General features: G+C 58.2%; 1 protein-coding gene across 4 annotated transcripts; it reads left to right on the forward strand.

Moving 5' to 3' along the window:
* The first annotated feature begins 6549 nt into the window (after nucleotides 1–6549).
* Nucleotides 6550–16475, forward strand: UNC93B1 (unc-93B1 regulator of TLR signaling). Of its 4 annotated transcripts, none has more exons than XM_036069787.2 (11): nucleotides 6550–6717; nucleotides 6919–7060; nucleotides 7622–7775; nucleotides 10260–10421; nucleotides 10635–10767; nucleotides 11094–11187; nucleotides 11786–11910; nucleotides 12422–12604; nucleotides 13065–13338; nucleotides 14858–14976; nucleotides 15730–16475. In XM_036069787.2, the coding sequence occupies exons 1-11, from the start codon at nucleotides 6622–6624 to the stop codon at nucleotides 16057–16059; spliced, it is 1812 nt and encodes a 603-aa protein (XP_035925680.1). In that variant the 5' UTR covers nucleotides 6550–6621; the 3' UTR covers nucleotides 16060–16475. The 4 variants fall into 4 exon arrangements, with proteins under 4 accessions (XP_035925680.1, XP_077913846.1, XP_077913847.1 ...); XM_078057720.1 differs by having other exon boundaries at nucleotides 6556–6717; nucleotides 7585–7775; XM_078057721.1 differs by lacking the exon at nucleotides 6919–7060 and having other exon boundaries at nucleotides 6668–6717.
* The last annotated feature ends 1293 nt before the right edge of the window (nucleotides 16476–17768 follow it).

Raw genomic sequence — 17768 nt, forward strand, 5'->3', positions numbered from 1 at the left:
CCTTTGTGCCATCGCCCCGTGCCTGCCACCCTGGGCCCGCCACTGCCCCTCTGTCTTGGTGCCCTGGGTGTCTGCCTGGTATCCTGGCCCGGGGCCTCTGGGCCAACCCGGCACCTGGGAGATGCTTCTCACCGCCCCGGCCCTCCCCGCTCCCCCTGCCTACCTGGGGGGCAGGAGAGGTCTCCTGGCCCACAGCTGCTCTGGTTGCCCTGGAGGCTTCAGCCAGCTGGGACAGGGGGAAGGGGCTGCAGAGGCCCCCGTCCTCTGCGTGGGATAGAGCCCCCAGCCGCTGCCTGTCACGTGGCTCAGCATGTGACAGCCCTGCCCTGCTGTCTGGAGCTGAGCCAGGCAAAGGCAGTGGCAGAGCCGGCACCAGGCGGGGCTGGGCTGGGGCTGAGCCTGACAGCCCTTACTCAGGAACCAGGCCCAGAGAGGGGCAGCCACTGGTCTAAGGCTACACAGCAAATCGGGGGCCCAGCTGGGGAGGCACTGGTGGGTGAGATGGGTGTTGCAGGATCCTGAAGGGACCCCTCCTGGCCAAGGATCGCCTTGCAGGGACCACCAGTGAACTTGTCATGAGCTCGGGAACAGCCCGGGACATCTCCAAAGAGGCCTGGCCTCCTGGCACAGGGGTCCTAACCTGGCCTGGCAGTGAAGCTCCCCCAGTTTGAGGGGGCATTGCCCCTTGGGGAGGAATAGGTACCTTCCCCTCTCTTTGGTTTGGAGGCCTCTATTGATCCTCGAAGGTCCAGGGGCTCCGTGCGTTCTGGACGTTATGGCCCTGTTGTGAGAGCCCAAGATAAATGGGGAGAGGTCTGTGTGGGGTCCCACCAGGACACACCCTTAGAGCCAGCTCTGATGGGTGACAGGCCCTGCCAAGGACCCAGGTCGGCCAGGTGGGCTTGCACAGTGGGGGAGCACAGAGGTTGGAAGAAGAGACACAGAGGCCTCGCTCCCCCACATTTGCCTCAGCCCTGCATGCTGGCAAGTCCTCTGGGTTTTAGTTTGGAGGCTGGGATGAAATGACCTTCATTATGGTCACCTTCGGCCTCCTTCTCCAGGGTAGAGAGGTGGGGGAGGGTGGGCTGGTCTTGGGTCATGGCATCAGGCAGACTCATTAATTCACTCATTCGTTCACTTCCTCCCTCCCTCAGCTCCCTCAGACACCTAGTGAGCCTGGCTCACGGGGCCTCAGACCTGCCCAGGCGCATCTCACCGCCTTGCCTGCTGACAGAGACTCAAAGCAGGCTCCCCTGCCCACCTGCTAAGCGGCCTTGAGCAGGTCGTCGCCCCTCTCGCGGTCTTCTTCGCTTCCCCCCTTGTGGAGCGGGGCTGACTCTGCCTGCCTCACAGGCTGCCACAAAGGAGAAATAGGAGTGCATCTGGAAACATCGGGTACACAGTAGGTGCTCAGTAGGCGTGGATGCCTTTCTGCCCCTTTCCCGCCCTCCTGAGGGATTATCAGCCCCAAGGCTTTTAGTTTAAAAAAAAATGGCGAAGAGTCAACTCCATGCCAGGGGGTTGGCGTCAGGTGAATGAGGAGTGGCGGAGTCATTCCAGTGCGGAGTCTGCTTGGGATTCTCTCTCCCTCTGTCCTTCCTGCTTGTGCTCTTTCTCTCTCTCATATAAATAAATCTTTAAAAAATAATAAAATTAAATTAAAAGTCACCAACAGACCACAGAAGGAGTCCATGTGTAACAAGGACTTTTTTTTTCTAGACAGAGAGTGTGTGTGTGAGCAAAAGTAGAGGGAGTAGGGAGTGGGAAGGGGGGGAGGGGCAGAGGGAGAGAGAGAATCTCAAGCTGACTCCACACCCGGCTCGGAGCCCCATGTGGGGCTCAATCTCATGACTCTGAGATCATGACCTGAGCCGAAATCAACATTCAGACTCTTTTTTTTTTTAAGATTTTATTTATTTATTTGAGAGAGAATGAGATAGAGAGCATGAGAGGGGGGAGGGTCAGAGGGAGAAGCATGCTCCCCGCTGAGCAGGGAGCCCGATGCGGGACTCGATCCCGGGACTCCAGGATCATGACCTGAGCTGAAGGCAGTCGCCCAACCAACTGAGCCACCCAGGGGCCCAAGAGTCAGACTCTTAACTGACTCAGCCACCCAGGCACCCTGACAAGGACTTTATTTAGTTATGTATTTATTTTAAAGGTTTTTATTTATTTGACAGAGAGCGAGAGAGAGAGAGCACAAGCACGGGGAGGGTCAGAGGGCAGAGGGAGAAGCAGACTCCTCTCCGAGCAGGGAGCCCGATGCGGGGCTCCATCCCAGGACTGTGGGATCTCGACCTGAGCTGAAGGCAGATGCCCAACCAACTGAACCACCCAGGCGCCCCCTGACAAGGACTTCACTTAAACAATTCTGGGACCTTAACTGTGCAGGAACCTCTTTCATAGGCCTGAACTGGGACCCAGGGGAAGCCTGCACCCTCATGGAAGTCAGCACCCAGCTACAGAACGGCCGGGCAAGAACACGTGTCACACTGGGGGAGGTTCTGGGACACATGGGTGCTGGTATTTTCCTTATGGAGGGCAGTCCACGGGCTCCCTGGAACAACGTGTCTGCTCTCCTGCCACCTTCTCTTTGCTTTCGGGTTGTTTCTTCAAACACACTGCTTGATTTCCTCTTGGGGACCTTCTGGTGGGAGACGGAAAAAATCAGTGACTTCTGAGTCGGCCTGAGACATTGGCTGTTCAGCAAGCCTTGCCCCCTCTTCCCCGGAGCAGAGAAGTCCACTTTAGGGACCTTTCCCCTCGGACCACACACACCCACTCAGGGCGTGGAAATGCCCCACACAGTCTGTGAGCTTTTCCCTGCCTCGCGGGCCCATAACGGACGGTCGGCTCTTGGACCACAGCGTAAAGACGCTACATCTCAGAGCTTCCTGGTCCTTTCAGAAGTCACCCACCTTCCCTCTCTGCATTCATAAGACTTTTGTGGGCCTGCCCTCTTCCTGATGTAGGGACAACTAAACCCCGCCCCCCCGTCCTGTCTCTCTCCATAAGAGCCATCTGGCCTGGGACACCTCCTCTCTCGACCCTTAAGGTGTGCTCTGGTGTCCGGGATGCTTCTGTTCCTCTGGCCCCCCACCACCCTGTTTTTAGCCAGTGGAAGTCCTTTTCCGCTTACTCCTGTTTGGTAGGTGGCGGGGAGGGGGGGGGTCTATGCAAGGTGAGGTGCTGGGGTTTCCCACACTGATGCCAGAGAAGACCGGATACCCAGCTGGGGGGATGCCCTGGGGATGCTGCTCCAGGGAGAGAGGGCCCTTCACCAACCTCTTCCTCCCTGGCTTGTTCTGGGTTCTTGGTCACTGGGGTTGGAGGAGACGTGGCTGCCGGCCCAGGGCACTTGGTCATTTCTTTCCTTAGAGCTCTCAAGAAAAAAAGGGTTTTATAGACCACAGATGCTGGTGTCCACCCAGGCCCAAGATGCTTTTAGAAGGGGCAAGGGCTCATTCTTGGCATCTTCCTCACTCTCCTGCAGAGGCTCCGGACCCCCTGCCTCCTAATCCCTGCTCCACTGAGCTCACTTCCTGAGGCCACACCACCCACCTCAGGCAGCCACGTCTCCTGCTCACCCACTGAATTCTACAGGACTGCATCCTCCTGGGGGCATCACAGGCCCCCACCCCAACCTGCCCCATGACCTCCTGGACCTCCTCATCCCTTCCCACCCCCTGCGCCACCACCACACCCGGGCCTTGGTCATCCCCCAAGGTAATGAACCTCAGTTTTCTGACCACAGCCTCCTGGCCTGCTAGCCTTCCAGTGCCCACTGCATCCCCGCTGTCCTGTCTCTTCTGCCCCTAGAGCTCAGGCCCACCCTCCCTTCCGCAGCTTTTGTAGCTTCTGCTTCTGGGCACCTCGGGCCCGACTCCGCCTGTCTGCTCACCCTACATCTGCACCTGGGTGGCCTGGAGAAAACTGCAGCTGGAAGCCTGGGCAGACTCATGCCCTCCACACTCCCAGCCCCCCGCCTTCCCAGCAACCCTTCTGAGATGGATATTTGTCACCCATTCACTCACCCATCCACTCACATTTATTGAGCACCTACTAAGTGCTGGCACGATCCTCTGCATGAAGGGAACGTGGTGAGCATTTGCCAGGGGTGGGGTGGGGTAGGGTGGGGGAAGAGACCATTAAATCACAGAAAACCAGGAGGGAAAGAGTCAGAGGTGGGGCCTGTACCCCTCATCGGGTGGCTTCTTATCCTGAGAGCTAAGGGTGGGAAGGACAGTCCCTGGCAGGAGCAGCATGGGCAAAGTGGGGCGAGGGAGGGAAACTGGACATTTTTTCAAATTGAGATATAATTGACATATAATATTGTATAAGTTTCAGGTGTACAACATACTGATTTGACACATTTATGTTGCAACGTGACTGCCAAGTAGTGCTCGCTAACACCTGTCACATGGCAGGGTTATCGTCTCCTCTAGCGGGGGGAGTAACGGAGACCTAGGCTCTTAGCAGACTTGCTGTTTATCATACAGTTTGGTTGTCTGTAATCCCTGCACCGTGTCTTCCATCTCCAGGACTCATTTATCTTCCCGTTGCCAGTATGTACCCTTGAACAATGCCTCTCCCATGCCCCCACCCCTGGGCCTGGTGGCCAGCATTCCACTCTGGCTTTTGGAGTCAGTTTTGATGCCATTTTTAGATTCCACCTAGAAGACGCATCATACCATGCTTGTGTTTCTCCACCTGACACGTTTCCCTTAGCATAATATCTTTGGAGGTCCATCCGTGTTGTTGCAAATGGCAGAATTTCCTCTTTTTCCTTATAGCTGAAAGGTAGGTCATTGTATATATGTGCACCACACTTCCTTTATCCATCCACCCATGGATGGACACTTAGGTTGTTTGCGTATCTTGGCTATTGTAAATAAACTGCAGTGGGGACACCTGGGTGCCTCAGTTGGTTGAGCGTCTGACTCTTGATTTTGGCTCAGGTCGTGATCCCAGGGTTGTGGGATTGAGCCTCATGTGGGCTCCGCGCTCAGTGGGAAGTCGGCTTGGGATTCTCTCCCTCTCCCCCTCTGCCCCACCCCCCCTAAAATAAATAAGTATATAAAACCTTTAAAAAATAATACTGCAGTAACATGGGAGTGCAGATATATTTTTGATAACCCGTTTTCATTTCCTTTGGATATAAGGGATTGCTAGATCATATGGTAGTTCTATTGTGAGCTTTCGGAGGAACTCCAGACCATTCTCCAAAATGGCTGGACCAGTTTACCATTCTACCAACAGTGCACAAGAGTCCCTTTTTCTCTACATCCTCACCAACACTTGTTATTCCTCGTCTTCTTGATTGATAGCCATTTTTACAGGTGTGGTTTTGATTTGTTTTTCTCTGATTAGTGGCACCCTTTCATGGATCTGTTGGCCATTGGGATGTCTTCTTTGGAAAAAAATGTCTAATTCTTCTGCCCATTTTAAAATCAGAGTGTTTGGTTTTTTTGCTGTTGAGTTGTATGAATTCTTTATAAATTTTGGAACCCCTTACCTGATATATGGTTTACAAATATTCTCTCCCATTCTGTAGATTGCCTTTTATTTTAATGGTTTCTTTTGCAGTGCAGAAGCTTTTAAGTTTGATGTAGTTCCACCTATTGATTTTTTTTCTTGTGTTGTTCATGCTTTTGGTGTTATAGCAGAAGACTCTTTCCAAGACCAATGCCAAGGAGCTTCTCCCCTGTTTTCTTCTAGGAGTTTTATGGATTCAGGTCTTATGTTTAAGCCTTTGATCCATTTCAAATTAAATTTTGTGAGGGTATAAATGGGGGTCCAATTTCATTTTTCTGCGTGTGGTTATTCAGGTTTCCCAACACCATTTTTTGAAGAGTCTGACCTGGGAACTGTATATTTTTAAAAGCATCCGAAGTGTTTCCAACCAGGGTGATAGCCAATGCTGGGGAGCCTCAGCTCCTGCAAGGCAAGAACTTCGTGGACTCGCTGCAGCCCAGACCCAGCGGGGAGGCTCTGGACCCGGAGGTCGGAGGTCGACCCACTGGAGTCCTCAGCCTCCCACCGCCCCTGCCAGAACTCCCACCTGTAGATGCCAAACTGAAACTGGAGGGTGCGCGGGCGGTGGGCACGGGCTGTCAAGTCCCGTGCCGTGAGAGCCCGCGGTGGGGCTACTATGGGGGTTCTTTGCTGACCTGCAAACACGCCGCATGGAGCTGGAGGTGGGGCTAGGGATGACAGTGGTAGCACTGCCGGGACCCTATTATGGGCCTGGCCCTTGTCTAAGGCTCTGCTTTCATTTAGTAATCCGGCACCAGCCCTGGGAAGCAGTGCTGAGTGAGAAAACTGAGGCACAGAGAGGTGGAGTGAATTCCCCAAGTCGCAAAGCCAGGAAGCGGCTGCGTGAAGATTCGAACTCACATCTCCGGTCCCTGAGGCCGGGTCCGGGCGGCACCGGGCCACGCGGCCACGCCCCCCACCCCCGCGCGCGCCCGGACGCCCTGGACACGCCCCTCGCGAGGGGGCGGCCCGCGGGGCGGGGCGGGGCGGGGCGGGGCGGGGGCAGGTCCCGGCCGGCGGGAGGAAGTGCCCCGGGGCTGCTCACACCCGGGGCGGCCGCCGCCAGTGCTCCCGCGGGGTCGGGCCATGGAGGCGGTGCCGCCGCTCTACCGGGTGGCGGAGACCGCGGGGCCGCAGGGAGATGAGGATCGGCTCGGGGTCCCCGACGGGCCCGGGGCTCCGGTGAGCGGGGACGGGTCTGTGAAGGGGTGCGAGGACGCGGAGGGAGGGGGCCTCCCCGGCGGGGGTGCGAGGCAGCCCCGGGGGTGGGCCGCGGGGGGCCGGGCAGCGGGGACGGGGCGGGGGCGGGGGGAGGACCCGGGGCCTCCCGGGCGGGAGTGCGATGGCCCCTGCCCGCGTGCGAGCGCCGTGCGTGCCCCGCAGCTGGACGAGCTGGTGGGCGCGTACCCCAACTACAACGAGGAGGAGGAAGAGCGCCGCTACTACCGCCGCAAGCGCCTCGGCGTGCTCAAGAACGTGCTGGCGGCCAGCGCGGGCGGCACGCTCACCTACGGCGTCTACCTGGGTAGGCGGCCCCGCGGGCTCCCGCGCTAGAGGCCCCGGCTCCCCGCCGCGGCCGCGCCTCCCAGCCCCGGTCGGGGAAGGAGAAACCTTAGGGGCCAGTTGGCCTCCCTTCCTCTTTCACTTCCCCAAAGGCCGCCTCGCAGCTGCAGCTGTGGCCCCACCACACGGAGGTGGGGTCCCCGTGCAGCGTCCCTGGTTCGCAGCCAGAGCCCTCGTGAGCGTGTGGGCACGACTGGGCGCCCTGGGCAGGTGTGCGGCCTTCCAGATCTGGGGCGCTGCACGTGAGAGAGAGAGAGAGAGAGAGTGTGAGTGAGTGTGTGTGTGTGTGTGTGTGTGTGTGTGTGTGTGTGTGTGTGTGGTGGTGGCGGGGGGCGGGGTTCTGGATTCACTGGCTGTCAGGACGCTTGGCCCAGTCCGGGCAGCCCTCTCTGTCCTCATGGGCGTTGGAATCGGGGACTCCTTTGGCGACCGGAGCTCCCTTCAAGCTCGTGGCTAGCCTCCGTTCTGTCGTTCTGTCGCCGCCAGAGTTGGGCTGCCCCCGTCATGCCCTCCCTATTCCCAGGCCTCCTGCAGATGCAGCTGATCCTGCACTACGATGAGACCTACCGCGAAGTGAAGTATGGCAACATGGGGCTGCCCGACATTGACAGCAAGATGCTGATGGGCATCAACGTGACGCCCATCGCCGCTTTGCTCTACACACCTGTGCTCATCAGGTGCGCTGCTGCTGTCCCCAGCAGGGCTGGGCCGTCACCCAGATGTTGAAGGGGTGCAAGGGCTGTTGGCCCATGGTGTTCTTGGGGGCAGGGAGCTGGGGAGAGGTCTTGCCTACCTGGAGGGGTGAGAGAGAAGGAGAGAACCTGGGTTTGGGGAAGGAAGCAGGAGCTTCGCCGGAGGGCACATTTGACGCCACAGAAGTTCACTCTGGCTCCTTCCCTCAGCTTGCCTCACGTGGCATTGACTGCTTTGCGCCCTCCTCCGTGGCCTGGAGCTACAGTGAGTGACCTTTGGGCTCAGGGCTGTGGAATCTCTGGAGAGAATATGATCAGCCAACAAGGCCCAGGCACCAAGCCTGGCCTCACCAGCTGTGGTCAGCGTTGAGGGACATTTCTCACTGAAAAGGCAGGGCTGGGTGCCCCAGAGGGTTTACCCTGGACCGGAGCCTTGGAGGCATCTGGTCCAGCCTCCTGACCGGTGCAAAACTCCCCCCCCACAAACACCCTCCCCACCAGGAGGTAGGTCTCTGCTCAGATGAGACCCAGAGACTAGCAGACAAGTTAGATGGGTTTTAGTTTCTCTATCTTAAACCGAAAACCAAACAAACAAGAAACAAACAAACCCTCCAAACCCAAAAAACCCAAAACTCCTTTAACATAATTGTATAAACAGCATTAGAATCACAACTAGAATCAGAAAAAAGAAAATCCTTCCCAAGCCCGCCAGTAAATCAGCTGTTTTGTTGTCCCCGCAGCACAGATGGGTAACGTTTATGTCCTTGTCACCAGAGCGTGTGCAACATTCACTTTTACTTTCTTTCCTTTCATGACACACATCTTGGCCTGCTCCTCCATCTTCACGCTGAGGACTTTATGAGGGTAGCACCCTCTGCAGAGATGGGGGCACCCAACCGTGCCTCAGAGTTGGACATTCAGCTCCCTCTCCTTTTTGCACATTCACTTTGTATTTGTAGCTCTTTCTTCTTTTTTAAAAAAAATATTTTATTTATTTATTTGAGAGAGAGAGAGAGCATGAGCATGGGGAGAGATAGAGGGAGGGGGAATGGGAGAAGCAGACTCCCCACTAAGTGCCCAGTGGGACGCGGGGCTCGATCCCAGGACCCTGAGATCATGAACCGAGCCGAAGTCAGATGCTTAACTGACTGAGCCACCCAGGTGCCCCTAGCGCTTTCCTTCTTAAAAAAAAAAAAAAATTGCAATGATGAATTTCTAGCAGTGGCCTTAGCAGAGTAGAGGTATATGAAAGCTTTTATGGCTCTTAAGACATATCACTATTGATAATAACAGCTAACTCTTATTTTGTTTCCCATGTGCCGGGCACTTTGTAAATGCTACCTCATTTCCTACAATCCGAGGTAGGTGCTCTAATAGACACGGAGAAGCTGAGACATTCAGCAGCTTGCCCAGGTCCCACAGGCAGCTCCTGGCAGTCTGAAAGTTTGAGTCCCCCACCCCAAGCTTGCCCCTTGCCCAAACTACCGGGCTAATTTTCTAAAGGGCTATGCCAGTCTGCAGGACCATGGGCCATGTGCATCATTTTTTAAACCACAGCCTCACCAGCAGTGAGTGTTAGTATTTTTACTTTTTGCTTGTTTACTCCATCAAAATGTATAGTACATTTTTTGTGACTTGCCCTCCCCCAAATAGATCAGAGTAGGCTGCCTATTTATTACATGGCAAAATATGGATAATAAAAGAACCAGGGCCCCCTGTAATAGAAGAGAAAGTAATTGTATCGGAAAATTAGGGTCATTTGGCTTTGAGCTTCCTGGAAACCAAGGCAAAGTAAGGAACTAATAAGCACAAATACTCAAAACACCCCAAAGTTCCTGGTAGTAGTTTTTAGTCTGATGAACCTCCATACCCTGAATGGGCCCTTAGCCAGTCACTGATCAGCCACCTTTAAACACAGTGTGACATTTCCTCGGAGTCAGCAAGGCTGTTGTCCTAGGAGCTAGTGGGGAAGAAACTTCCCGCATGAGCACAGTGGGACTGCGAGAGCAATGGGCAGGGAGGAAGAGATACCGGCCCTGTCTCCGACCCTCCAGTTTGGGCTGTGTTCCCGGGCGCCCTGAAGTCACAACATATGAGATTGGATGGAGGAGGGGGATTGGCCAGTCAGCCCAGAACACAAATGAGGGCTGGATGTGCCCATAGACCACTGACTCATCACCCTCCCCCATATCCCCCCCTTCCTTGCAACAGCCCTGAGAGGCTGTGGTTTGGGCTCTGTGCCCACATTAAGCTGTGAAACTGAAGCGTGTAGACACAGGGCTCCCCTGAGACCACCAGCAAGGCCATATGTCTGCTACTCCATCTTAGAGCCCCTGACCCCAAGGCCAGGGATTGCTCCCCACCTCACACCACCTCATGAGCTGGGATCTGGAGCTGGGGCCACCCTGGCTTCAGGCCACAGCAGTCTGGGTAGGCTCGTGGTGCCAGCGTCCCTCCCACTGCCCACAGGTTTTTTGGCACCAAGTGGATGATGTTCCTGGCTGTGGGCATCTATGCCCTCTTTGTCTCCACCAACTACTGGGAGCGCTACTACACACTTGTGCCCTCAGCCGTGGCCCTGGGCATGGCCATTGTGCCTCTATGGGCCTCCATGGGCAACTACATCACCAGGTGAGCCTGGTGGGCATCAGGGCGGGAGGCTGGAGACCTGGCTGAGTCTCTGCTGCATTGCCAACCTTAGTTGGGGGACCTTGGGCAGCACTTTCTGCCTTTCGGGCCTCAGTTTCCCCATCCATGAGACATAGCCCGTAGCCCTGGGTGCAGGAAGCAGAGACATCTGGTAGAGGTCAGACTGGGGGAAGCTTTCTCTCCTTTGTGGTCCAGGATGGCTCAAAAGTACTATGAGTACTCCCACTATAAGGAGCGGGATGAGCAGAGCCCCCAGCAACGCCCGCCACGGGGCTCCCACGCACCATATCTCCTGGTCTTCCAAGCGATCTTCTATAGCTTCTTCCATGTGAGTACCACCTATGGGGCCATTGGGGGAGGGTATTCCAGGCCCAGAACCCACACATTGGAGCCCATCCCACAGTCTTTTCATCCCTCTAGTCCCACTGCCCTTTCTCGAGCCCAACCTCTGCTTATTTACCTCTAGTGACTGAGACCTCATCCCCTCCCTGTGCAGGAGAAAGTCCTGCACTGGGCATTCCCTCCTGCCACGAGGCTGCCCCCAGAGGTGGGAGGGCTCCTGTTCTGCCAAGGCTGTGCCCAGAGCCCTTCCAGATCATGCCTGTGCCCCCTGTCTGGTTCTGAGCCCAGCCTAAGCTGCCCTCCTGCCCACAGCTGAGCTTCGCCTGTGCCCAGCTGCCCATGATCTACTTCCTGAACCACTACCTGTATGACCTGAACCACACACTCTACAACGTGCAGAGCTGCGGTTAGTCCTCATGGGGTGGGGCCCCCAAGACCTGCTCACCTCCCCCATGCCTGCTCACCTCCCCCATTGAGTCATCCAGCGGACACTGGGCTCTTGAGAGTGCCCAGAGAGGATGCCCTTGCCCACAGGTTCAGGGCTGAGAACCTAGTGGGCAAGGCATAGGGCCCTGTAGGAGTATGCAGTTAGGACATCGGACCCAGCCTCATGGGGACAGGGTGCATCAGGGAAGGCTGCCTGGAAGAGATGCCATCTGGGCTGAGGCTTCTGGGGGCTATCTCTCAGGGCCACACATACCCTCAGAGCTCAATCACTGCAGGGTGAATGTTTGGGGTTGGGAGGTGGACTGGCACCCCCACTGCCCCGTCCAGCCTCCAGGCACTAGAGCAGCAAAGGGGGGGGAGGCGCTCCTCCCTTTGCTGCTCGTCCAGGCCCAGTGGCCCTCACCTCCAAACTGCTTCCCAAATGAACCCTGCCTTTGCAAGCACTGCCCTCGCCCACAACCTCTAACCCTCCCCTCCACCGGCCCACCTTGCTCCATTTCTTTGTGGTTGAGTTTACAGTGTGCTCTATTCCCCATCCCCCACCTGCCTCTCTCCAGGTACTAACAGCCAGGGCATCCTCATTGGCTTCAACAAGACCGTTCTGCGGACGTTACCACGGAGCAGAAACCTCATTGTGGTGGAGAGCGTGCTCATGGCGGTGGCCTTCCTGGCCATGCTGCTGGTGCGGCCCAGGATGGGGTGGGGCAGAGTCAATGAAGTCTGGGGACCGAGACGTGGAGCAAGGGGGTGCGATCTGGGCGCATTGCTGGCAGCCTGGGCAAGGTTATGGCTTGAAGTCCTGGTCTGAGCTGGGAGCCAGGGCTGAGTCCTGGGGAGGGGTCCTGAACCTAGTGGTCAGGCTAGAGGCTCGGGCCTGAACCTGGAGTTGGAATCCCAGAGGCCAAGGGGAAGGGAACCAAGCCTGGTCCGGGGTGGAGCTGCAGACAGGGTCTGAGAGGACTGGGCTGGGGGCGGAACCCGAGAAGCAGAATTAAGGTGTTGGGGGCCTGGGCGTGGCCTCCTCTTGGAGGCGGAGCTGGGAAGCTAGGCCGAGATCTGTGAGTGCGTCTGGGGGCGGGGCCGGGGCTGGGAGGCGGGACCCAGGGCTGTGGGTGTGTCCAGGGCGGGGCCTGGGGCGAGGGGGCTCGGCCACCCTGCCTTCCCGCGCACCCGCTCAGCTCGTGGGTCCGCAGGTGCTGGGCCTGTGCGGCGCCGCCTACCGGCCCACTGAGGAGATCGACCTGCGCAGCGTGGGCTGGGGCAACATCTTCCAGCTGCCCTTCAAGCACGTGCGCGACTTCCGCCTGCGGCACCTCGTGCCCTTCTTTATCTACAGCGGCTTCGAGGTGCTCTTTGCGTGCACTGGCCTCGCCCTGGTAAGGACAGCCTGCAGAGCGTACGATACGGGACTTGCGGTTACATTTGTATTTGGGATAAAAGAGGAATAGGTTTTGAATACACGTGTAAGTATGTACAAGTGTGTCCCCGATAGTCGCCTCCCCCTTTCTTCTCTTTCCTGGCTTCCCCCACTCCTCCTCTGCCTTAGGCAACTTATTTTAGGCTCTCTCTGCGCCTCAGTTTCCTTCCCTGTGAAGCGATGCCAACAATGATGCTTACTCTCGGAGGTGTTACACCGCCGGGATGGGAAAACACCCATAAAGCGTGAGGTTCCAGGGGGGTGCAGCCTTGGTATCTGGGAACACTGTCCAAGCCTCTTCTCCTGTCTGTGCCCTCAGAACCTTCCCATGACCCTTAGAGGCAGTTAGCCCTGAGGTGGCCCAGAGAGGACAGCCTGGGCCAGCTGACCTCTAACACTCACCCTCGTCCCCCCCGCAGGGCTATGGTGTGTGCTCGGTGGGGCTCGAACGCCTGGCCTATATCCTCGTGGCTTACAGCCTGGGCGCCTCGGCCTCCTCGGTCCTGGGCCTCCTGGGGCTGTGGCTGCCCCGCGCGGTGCCCCTGGTGGCCGGGGCCGGACTGCATCTGCTCCTCACGCTCGGCCTCTTTTTCTGGGCCCCCGCACCTCGGGTCCTGCAACACATTTGGATCCTCTACGTAGCAGCCGTCCTCTGGGGTGTGGGCAGTGCCCTCAATAAGACCGGCCTCAGCAGTGAGTATAGCCGTGGGCGCTGGGATGGCAGGGGACCCTGTGGCTACCCTGGGGTGGCGGGGGAGGAGCACAGACATCCCAGGGACAGACATGGAATCCCATGGCTACCCTGGGGGTCTGTTGTGGTGGAGGTAGACACTCACTGACTAAGCCACCCAGGTGCCCCCAGGTAGGGCCTTTCTTTGGGAAAGAGCTGGGAGCAGGCGTGAAGCCCCAGCAGCAGTCTGCACAGTGGCAGGGTGCACGTCCCGAGTCTGCGCTGCTGGGGCAGGGGCGTTGGGAAGTACAGCCCTGTTTGCAGAAAGGAGGGGGTGGGTCAGGGTTCAGCGGTGTGATGTTCTCTGCCCACAGGTGGGCACATGCCAGGGACACACAGGTACACGCAGGTGCAGCTCTTTGGGTCTTCCACATCAGCGTCTGTTCTGATGGGCCAGTGCTGTTAACAGTTTTGAACGTCACCCCTGGAGGTGTGATGTGGTGGAGGGCAGGGGCTGGCTCAGGAGACCCCATCAGATCCCCCCGTCGGAGAGTCAGCCCTCCGTACTTGTCATCAGGCATGGAGCCCCACACGCCGGGCTACACTCTCTTTGCTGCTCTTCAGAGGCAGCCAGCTCTGGGTAGCATCCAGCCTGGGTAGCTCGGGTCCACGACAAGTCTGGACTTGGGCCTGGACCTGGCATCCCCTTCTGCCTGCCCAGTTCTGCTTCCTGCCTCCCCCTTGTGAACCCTGGGGGCTCCCTGTCCCTTCCCAGCAGCCCCAAGGGGTATAGTCACACTGCAAGGCCTTAGGGCAAGGATGTTAATGTCCCGAGTGGCCGGTGAGGGGGCAATTTGCCAGGTGCTGTCTGGGCTTTGCATTAAAACCTCAGAACACAACATATAATACGTGTCATCTCATTTTACAGGCAGGAAAACTGGCCATGGAGTTAACTTACCCTGAGTCAACCCTAGAGCCAACATTTGAATCCTCATCTCTGTACTAATTCTCTGCACTTTACAGTCCTAAGAGTAAACTCTGTGTCTCTGGACTCCCCGTCCACTCTTTCTTCCCACCCCAGGGAGGATTCCTTGAGAAATAGTTCAAACCTCCCAACTTCAGGTCTGATTTGCAGAAAGCTTGTTGCTGCAAGCAGTTTGCCCTCCCTGAGCCCTGGGTGAGGAGAAACAGCTTCCGAAGGCCTGGCATTATGCCCCTGTGGTCCGAGAGAGGACAGGAGATGAGTGCACATAGAGCTTTCCACTCTTGAGGCTGCACATGTTTTCTAGAGAGAGGCCCAACTGTACCCCCGCAGCTAGGTTCCTGTTCCTGCCTCTGCTCGGCTCCCCAGGCCGCATGACAAGCAAGGTTTCTACCAGGGGGCAGGCCGGGACCTGTTCACAAGGGCTTCCTAGGCATGCCAAGGCCAAGGGCTGAGACTAGCCCAATGCTGGGCCTAGGGCGGGTGCCAGGTGGGAGATCAGCCCCTCTGGGCCCCCGATGACGCCTCTCCCCTTCCTGCCCTGTCCTGCCCGCCTGCAGCACTCTTGGGAATCTTATACGAGGACAAAGAAAGGCAAGACTTCATTTTCACCATCTACCACTGGTGGCAGGCCGTGGCCATCTTCACTGTGTACTTGGGCTCAAGCCTGCCCATGAAGGTGAGCCTGAGCGTGGTGGGAGGCGGGTCTCGGAGGCATTAGGCACCCCACCTGCCAGCCCCTAGGCCACAGATACTTTCTGAGAGTCCACCGTAGCCTCACAGCCCCGGAAAGGTACCACTCCCTGAGGGCTGGGTCCTAGGTCAAGCCCACTGAGTGGCCCCAAACCCAGGACCTGCTTTCCGCCTCACTGCCCACGGTCCTCAGTTTACCCATCCCTGAAGGGGTTCAAGTTTTCTCTTTCCTGGTGGGTGCCTCCCAGCCACCTTGCAGGTCGTTTGATGACCTGTTCACCAGATGTCAGCTCTGAGCTGTCCCTTCCTGGCCGGCAGGGAGCAGGCTTCCTCGTTCTCTGCTCCCACCTACTGGTGGGTCGGTTTAGCAGGTCCCCACCAACATTTGAAAAAACGAAAGAGAGGAGAGCAGGGAATATGGTGCTTATATGTGTGTATGTATTGTTATGATGGGGAATTCTATCTGGCTGTGGGTCACGGTCAAAATCCTCGGAAAGGCATTTCTTATGGTCCCTGCGTGTCAGGGACACAGTGGTCTTAGCCCCCGGGAAGGGCGGAGCTGGGCTTTGAGCCTTACCGGTGGGAGGGCGCGGAGGGCGCGGAGGGCGCGGAGCTGTCGGGACAGAAGAGCTGCGCGGGGAGGTGCGGGACGCCAGTGGGCCTGTCCGCCAGGGGCCGGCCCGGGAAGGCGCGGGCTCGGTGGCCCGCGGGTCGCCCGCATCCCGCTCCGTGCCCGCAGGCCAAGCTGCTGGTGCTGCTGCTGACGCTGGTGGCGGCCGCGGCCTCGTACCTGTGGATGGAGCAGAAGCTGCAGCGGGGCGCCGTCCCGCGCCAGCCCCGCATCCCGCGGCCGCAGCACAAGGTGCGCGGCTACCGCTACCTGGAGGAGGACAACTCCGACGAGAGCGACGCGGAGGGCGAGCACGGCGGCGGCGGCGGCCCGGCGGACGGCGTGGAGGAGGAGGCGCCGCCCGCGGGGCCCCGGCCCGGCCCCGAGCCAGCCGGCCTGTGCCGCCGGCCCTGCCCCTACGAACAGGCCCTGGGAGGCGACGGGCCCGAGGAGCAGTGAGGGGCCCAGCCTGCTCGCCGGCCTCGGTTTACCGCGTCTCGGGGTGGGTGGGGGGGCGCTGTGACTCCGCCATCTTCAGGAAGGACCTTCCCCCCGGACCGCAGGTTCCAGAATGTCCCGCGGGAGCGGCCCCTCCTACGCGGTGTGGAGCTTTAAGACCCCTGGGCCCGGCCTAGGGTTGGAGACGCAGCACAGCTGACTCTCCCCCGCTCCGGGGCCACTGTCCACGACCCCTGCCCAGGTCGGAGAGGGGACGGGGACCTCCTGCCGCAGCTCCCCCCCCAGTCCCAACCCAGCGCAGCTCTCCGCGACGGGCGTCGGCAGGGTGTGTCGCGCGCTTTGCACATCCTATCCCCGCGGTCCGTCAAGGGGCACGACTTTTTATAGAAAATGAGAAATAAAGAGGTTTTGTATTATCCCGACTGGGAAGTGTCAGTTTGTGGGGGTAAGGAGCGCCCCGGATGTGCGCCCGCTAACCTGCCGGGCCACTGATTTCGGACCCCCTGGACCCCCGCTGAGGGGGAGGATCCCCTAAGCCCCGCCCATCGGGCCGCCCTCCCTCCTGGAAGCCCCGCCCCCACCCCGCCCCTGCTTGTTTTTGCCTGTGCCACCCCATCCCCCCGGGACACAAGCCCCTGGGTTGGCCTGCAGGGGCCGCAGCGGAGAGTGTGAGGGGGCTGCCTGTTCGATATTTATTTTAGCCGAGGAGCACTGTGGAAAATTACTGAGCACCAGGGGTGCCAGGAACTGAGATTGGTGGGCACCCCCTGGGTTAGTGCAGAGCTGGCACAGAGAAAGCGCTCAACGACCGTCAGCCATCGTGTACCTATAGTGAGTCCCTCACTGGACCCTGGGGTACCCCTTGCCCAGAGGACCGGCTGCATTATTTCTGGGCCCAGTACTAGCGAAGGTGAGATCTGTGGTCTGTGACTCCTGAGAAGTGCCCCCGGCCCCCCCAGCCCCGGGTCTCTGCAAACCAACATAAGCCAGTTACCAGGTTGTCTGGCAAATTCTGGGGTCCTGCAGTCATGGAGGACAGGGAAGGCGACAGCTATAGCCAGGGCCACAGGTCGCCTCCCCCAGCCTCCCTAGCAGGTGGCTTGCACGCTCAGGCAGGTGAAGAACCAAAAGCTTCCTCCCTGATCCCTCAGACTTTCACTGACCAGCAGACCCAGAAAGGGTTGCATCATGTGACCTGTAGCCCCAGTGAGTGCCCGCACTGTCCTTCCATTTCCCCATCAGCATCTGGGTGGAAAGTTCTCTGGCAGCAGATGTGACAACATCCGCCTAGCAGTATTCCAGCTAAACTCTGGTCAGAGCTGGGCAATCAGACACTTGGATAATAAGCCTCTGAATGCAGGACTGGGTGCTATTCAGAGGAGTGTGGACCCCTGGGTGTGCTGGGCAAAGTGGAGAGGGGGCAGGAATAGGTCTACAATTTGTCACGCTCCAGAGTCATTTCTAACATCCATCTGGATGCTAGACAAAGACTCTGATGTTGAACAGATGGGAAGGTGGCCCAGGAACGGGGAGCAGCCACTTGGGAGGGGAGCATGGTTTCTGATCACGCCCCTCGTGGCAGGTGAGTTCCCCATTAGAAGACTTCACACACACCCCCTCGCTGCTCCTGGCACGTGGACGAGACCCACACACGGACCCATGACAGGCAACGCACACGCACACATGTCAGGCGACACATGAAGGCAACA

This window comes from Halichoerus grypus, chromosome 11 (assembly GCF_964656455.1).
Source record: "Halichoerus grypus chromosome 11, mHalGry1.hap1.1, whole genome shotgun sequence".
Lineage (NCBI taxonomy): Eukaryota > Metazoa > Chordata > Mammalia > Carnivora > Phocidae > Halichoerus > Halichoerus grypus.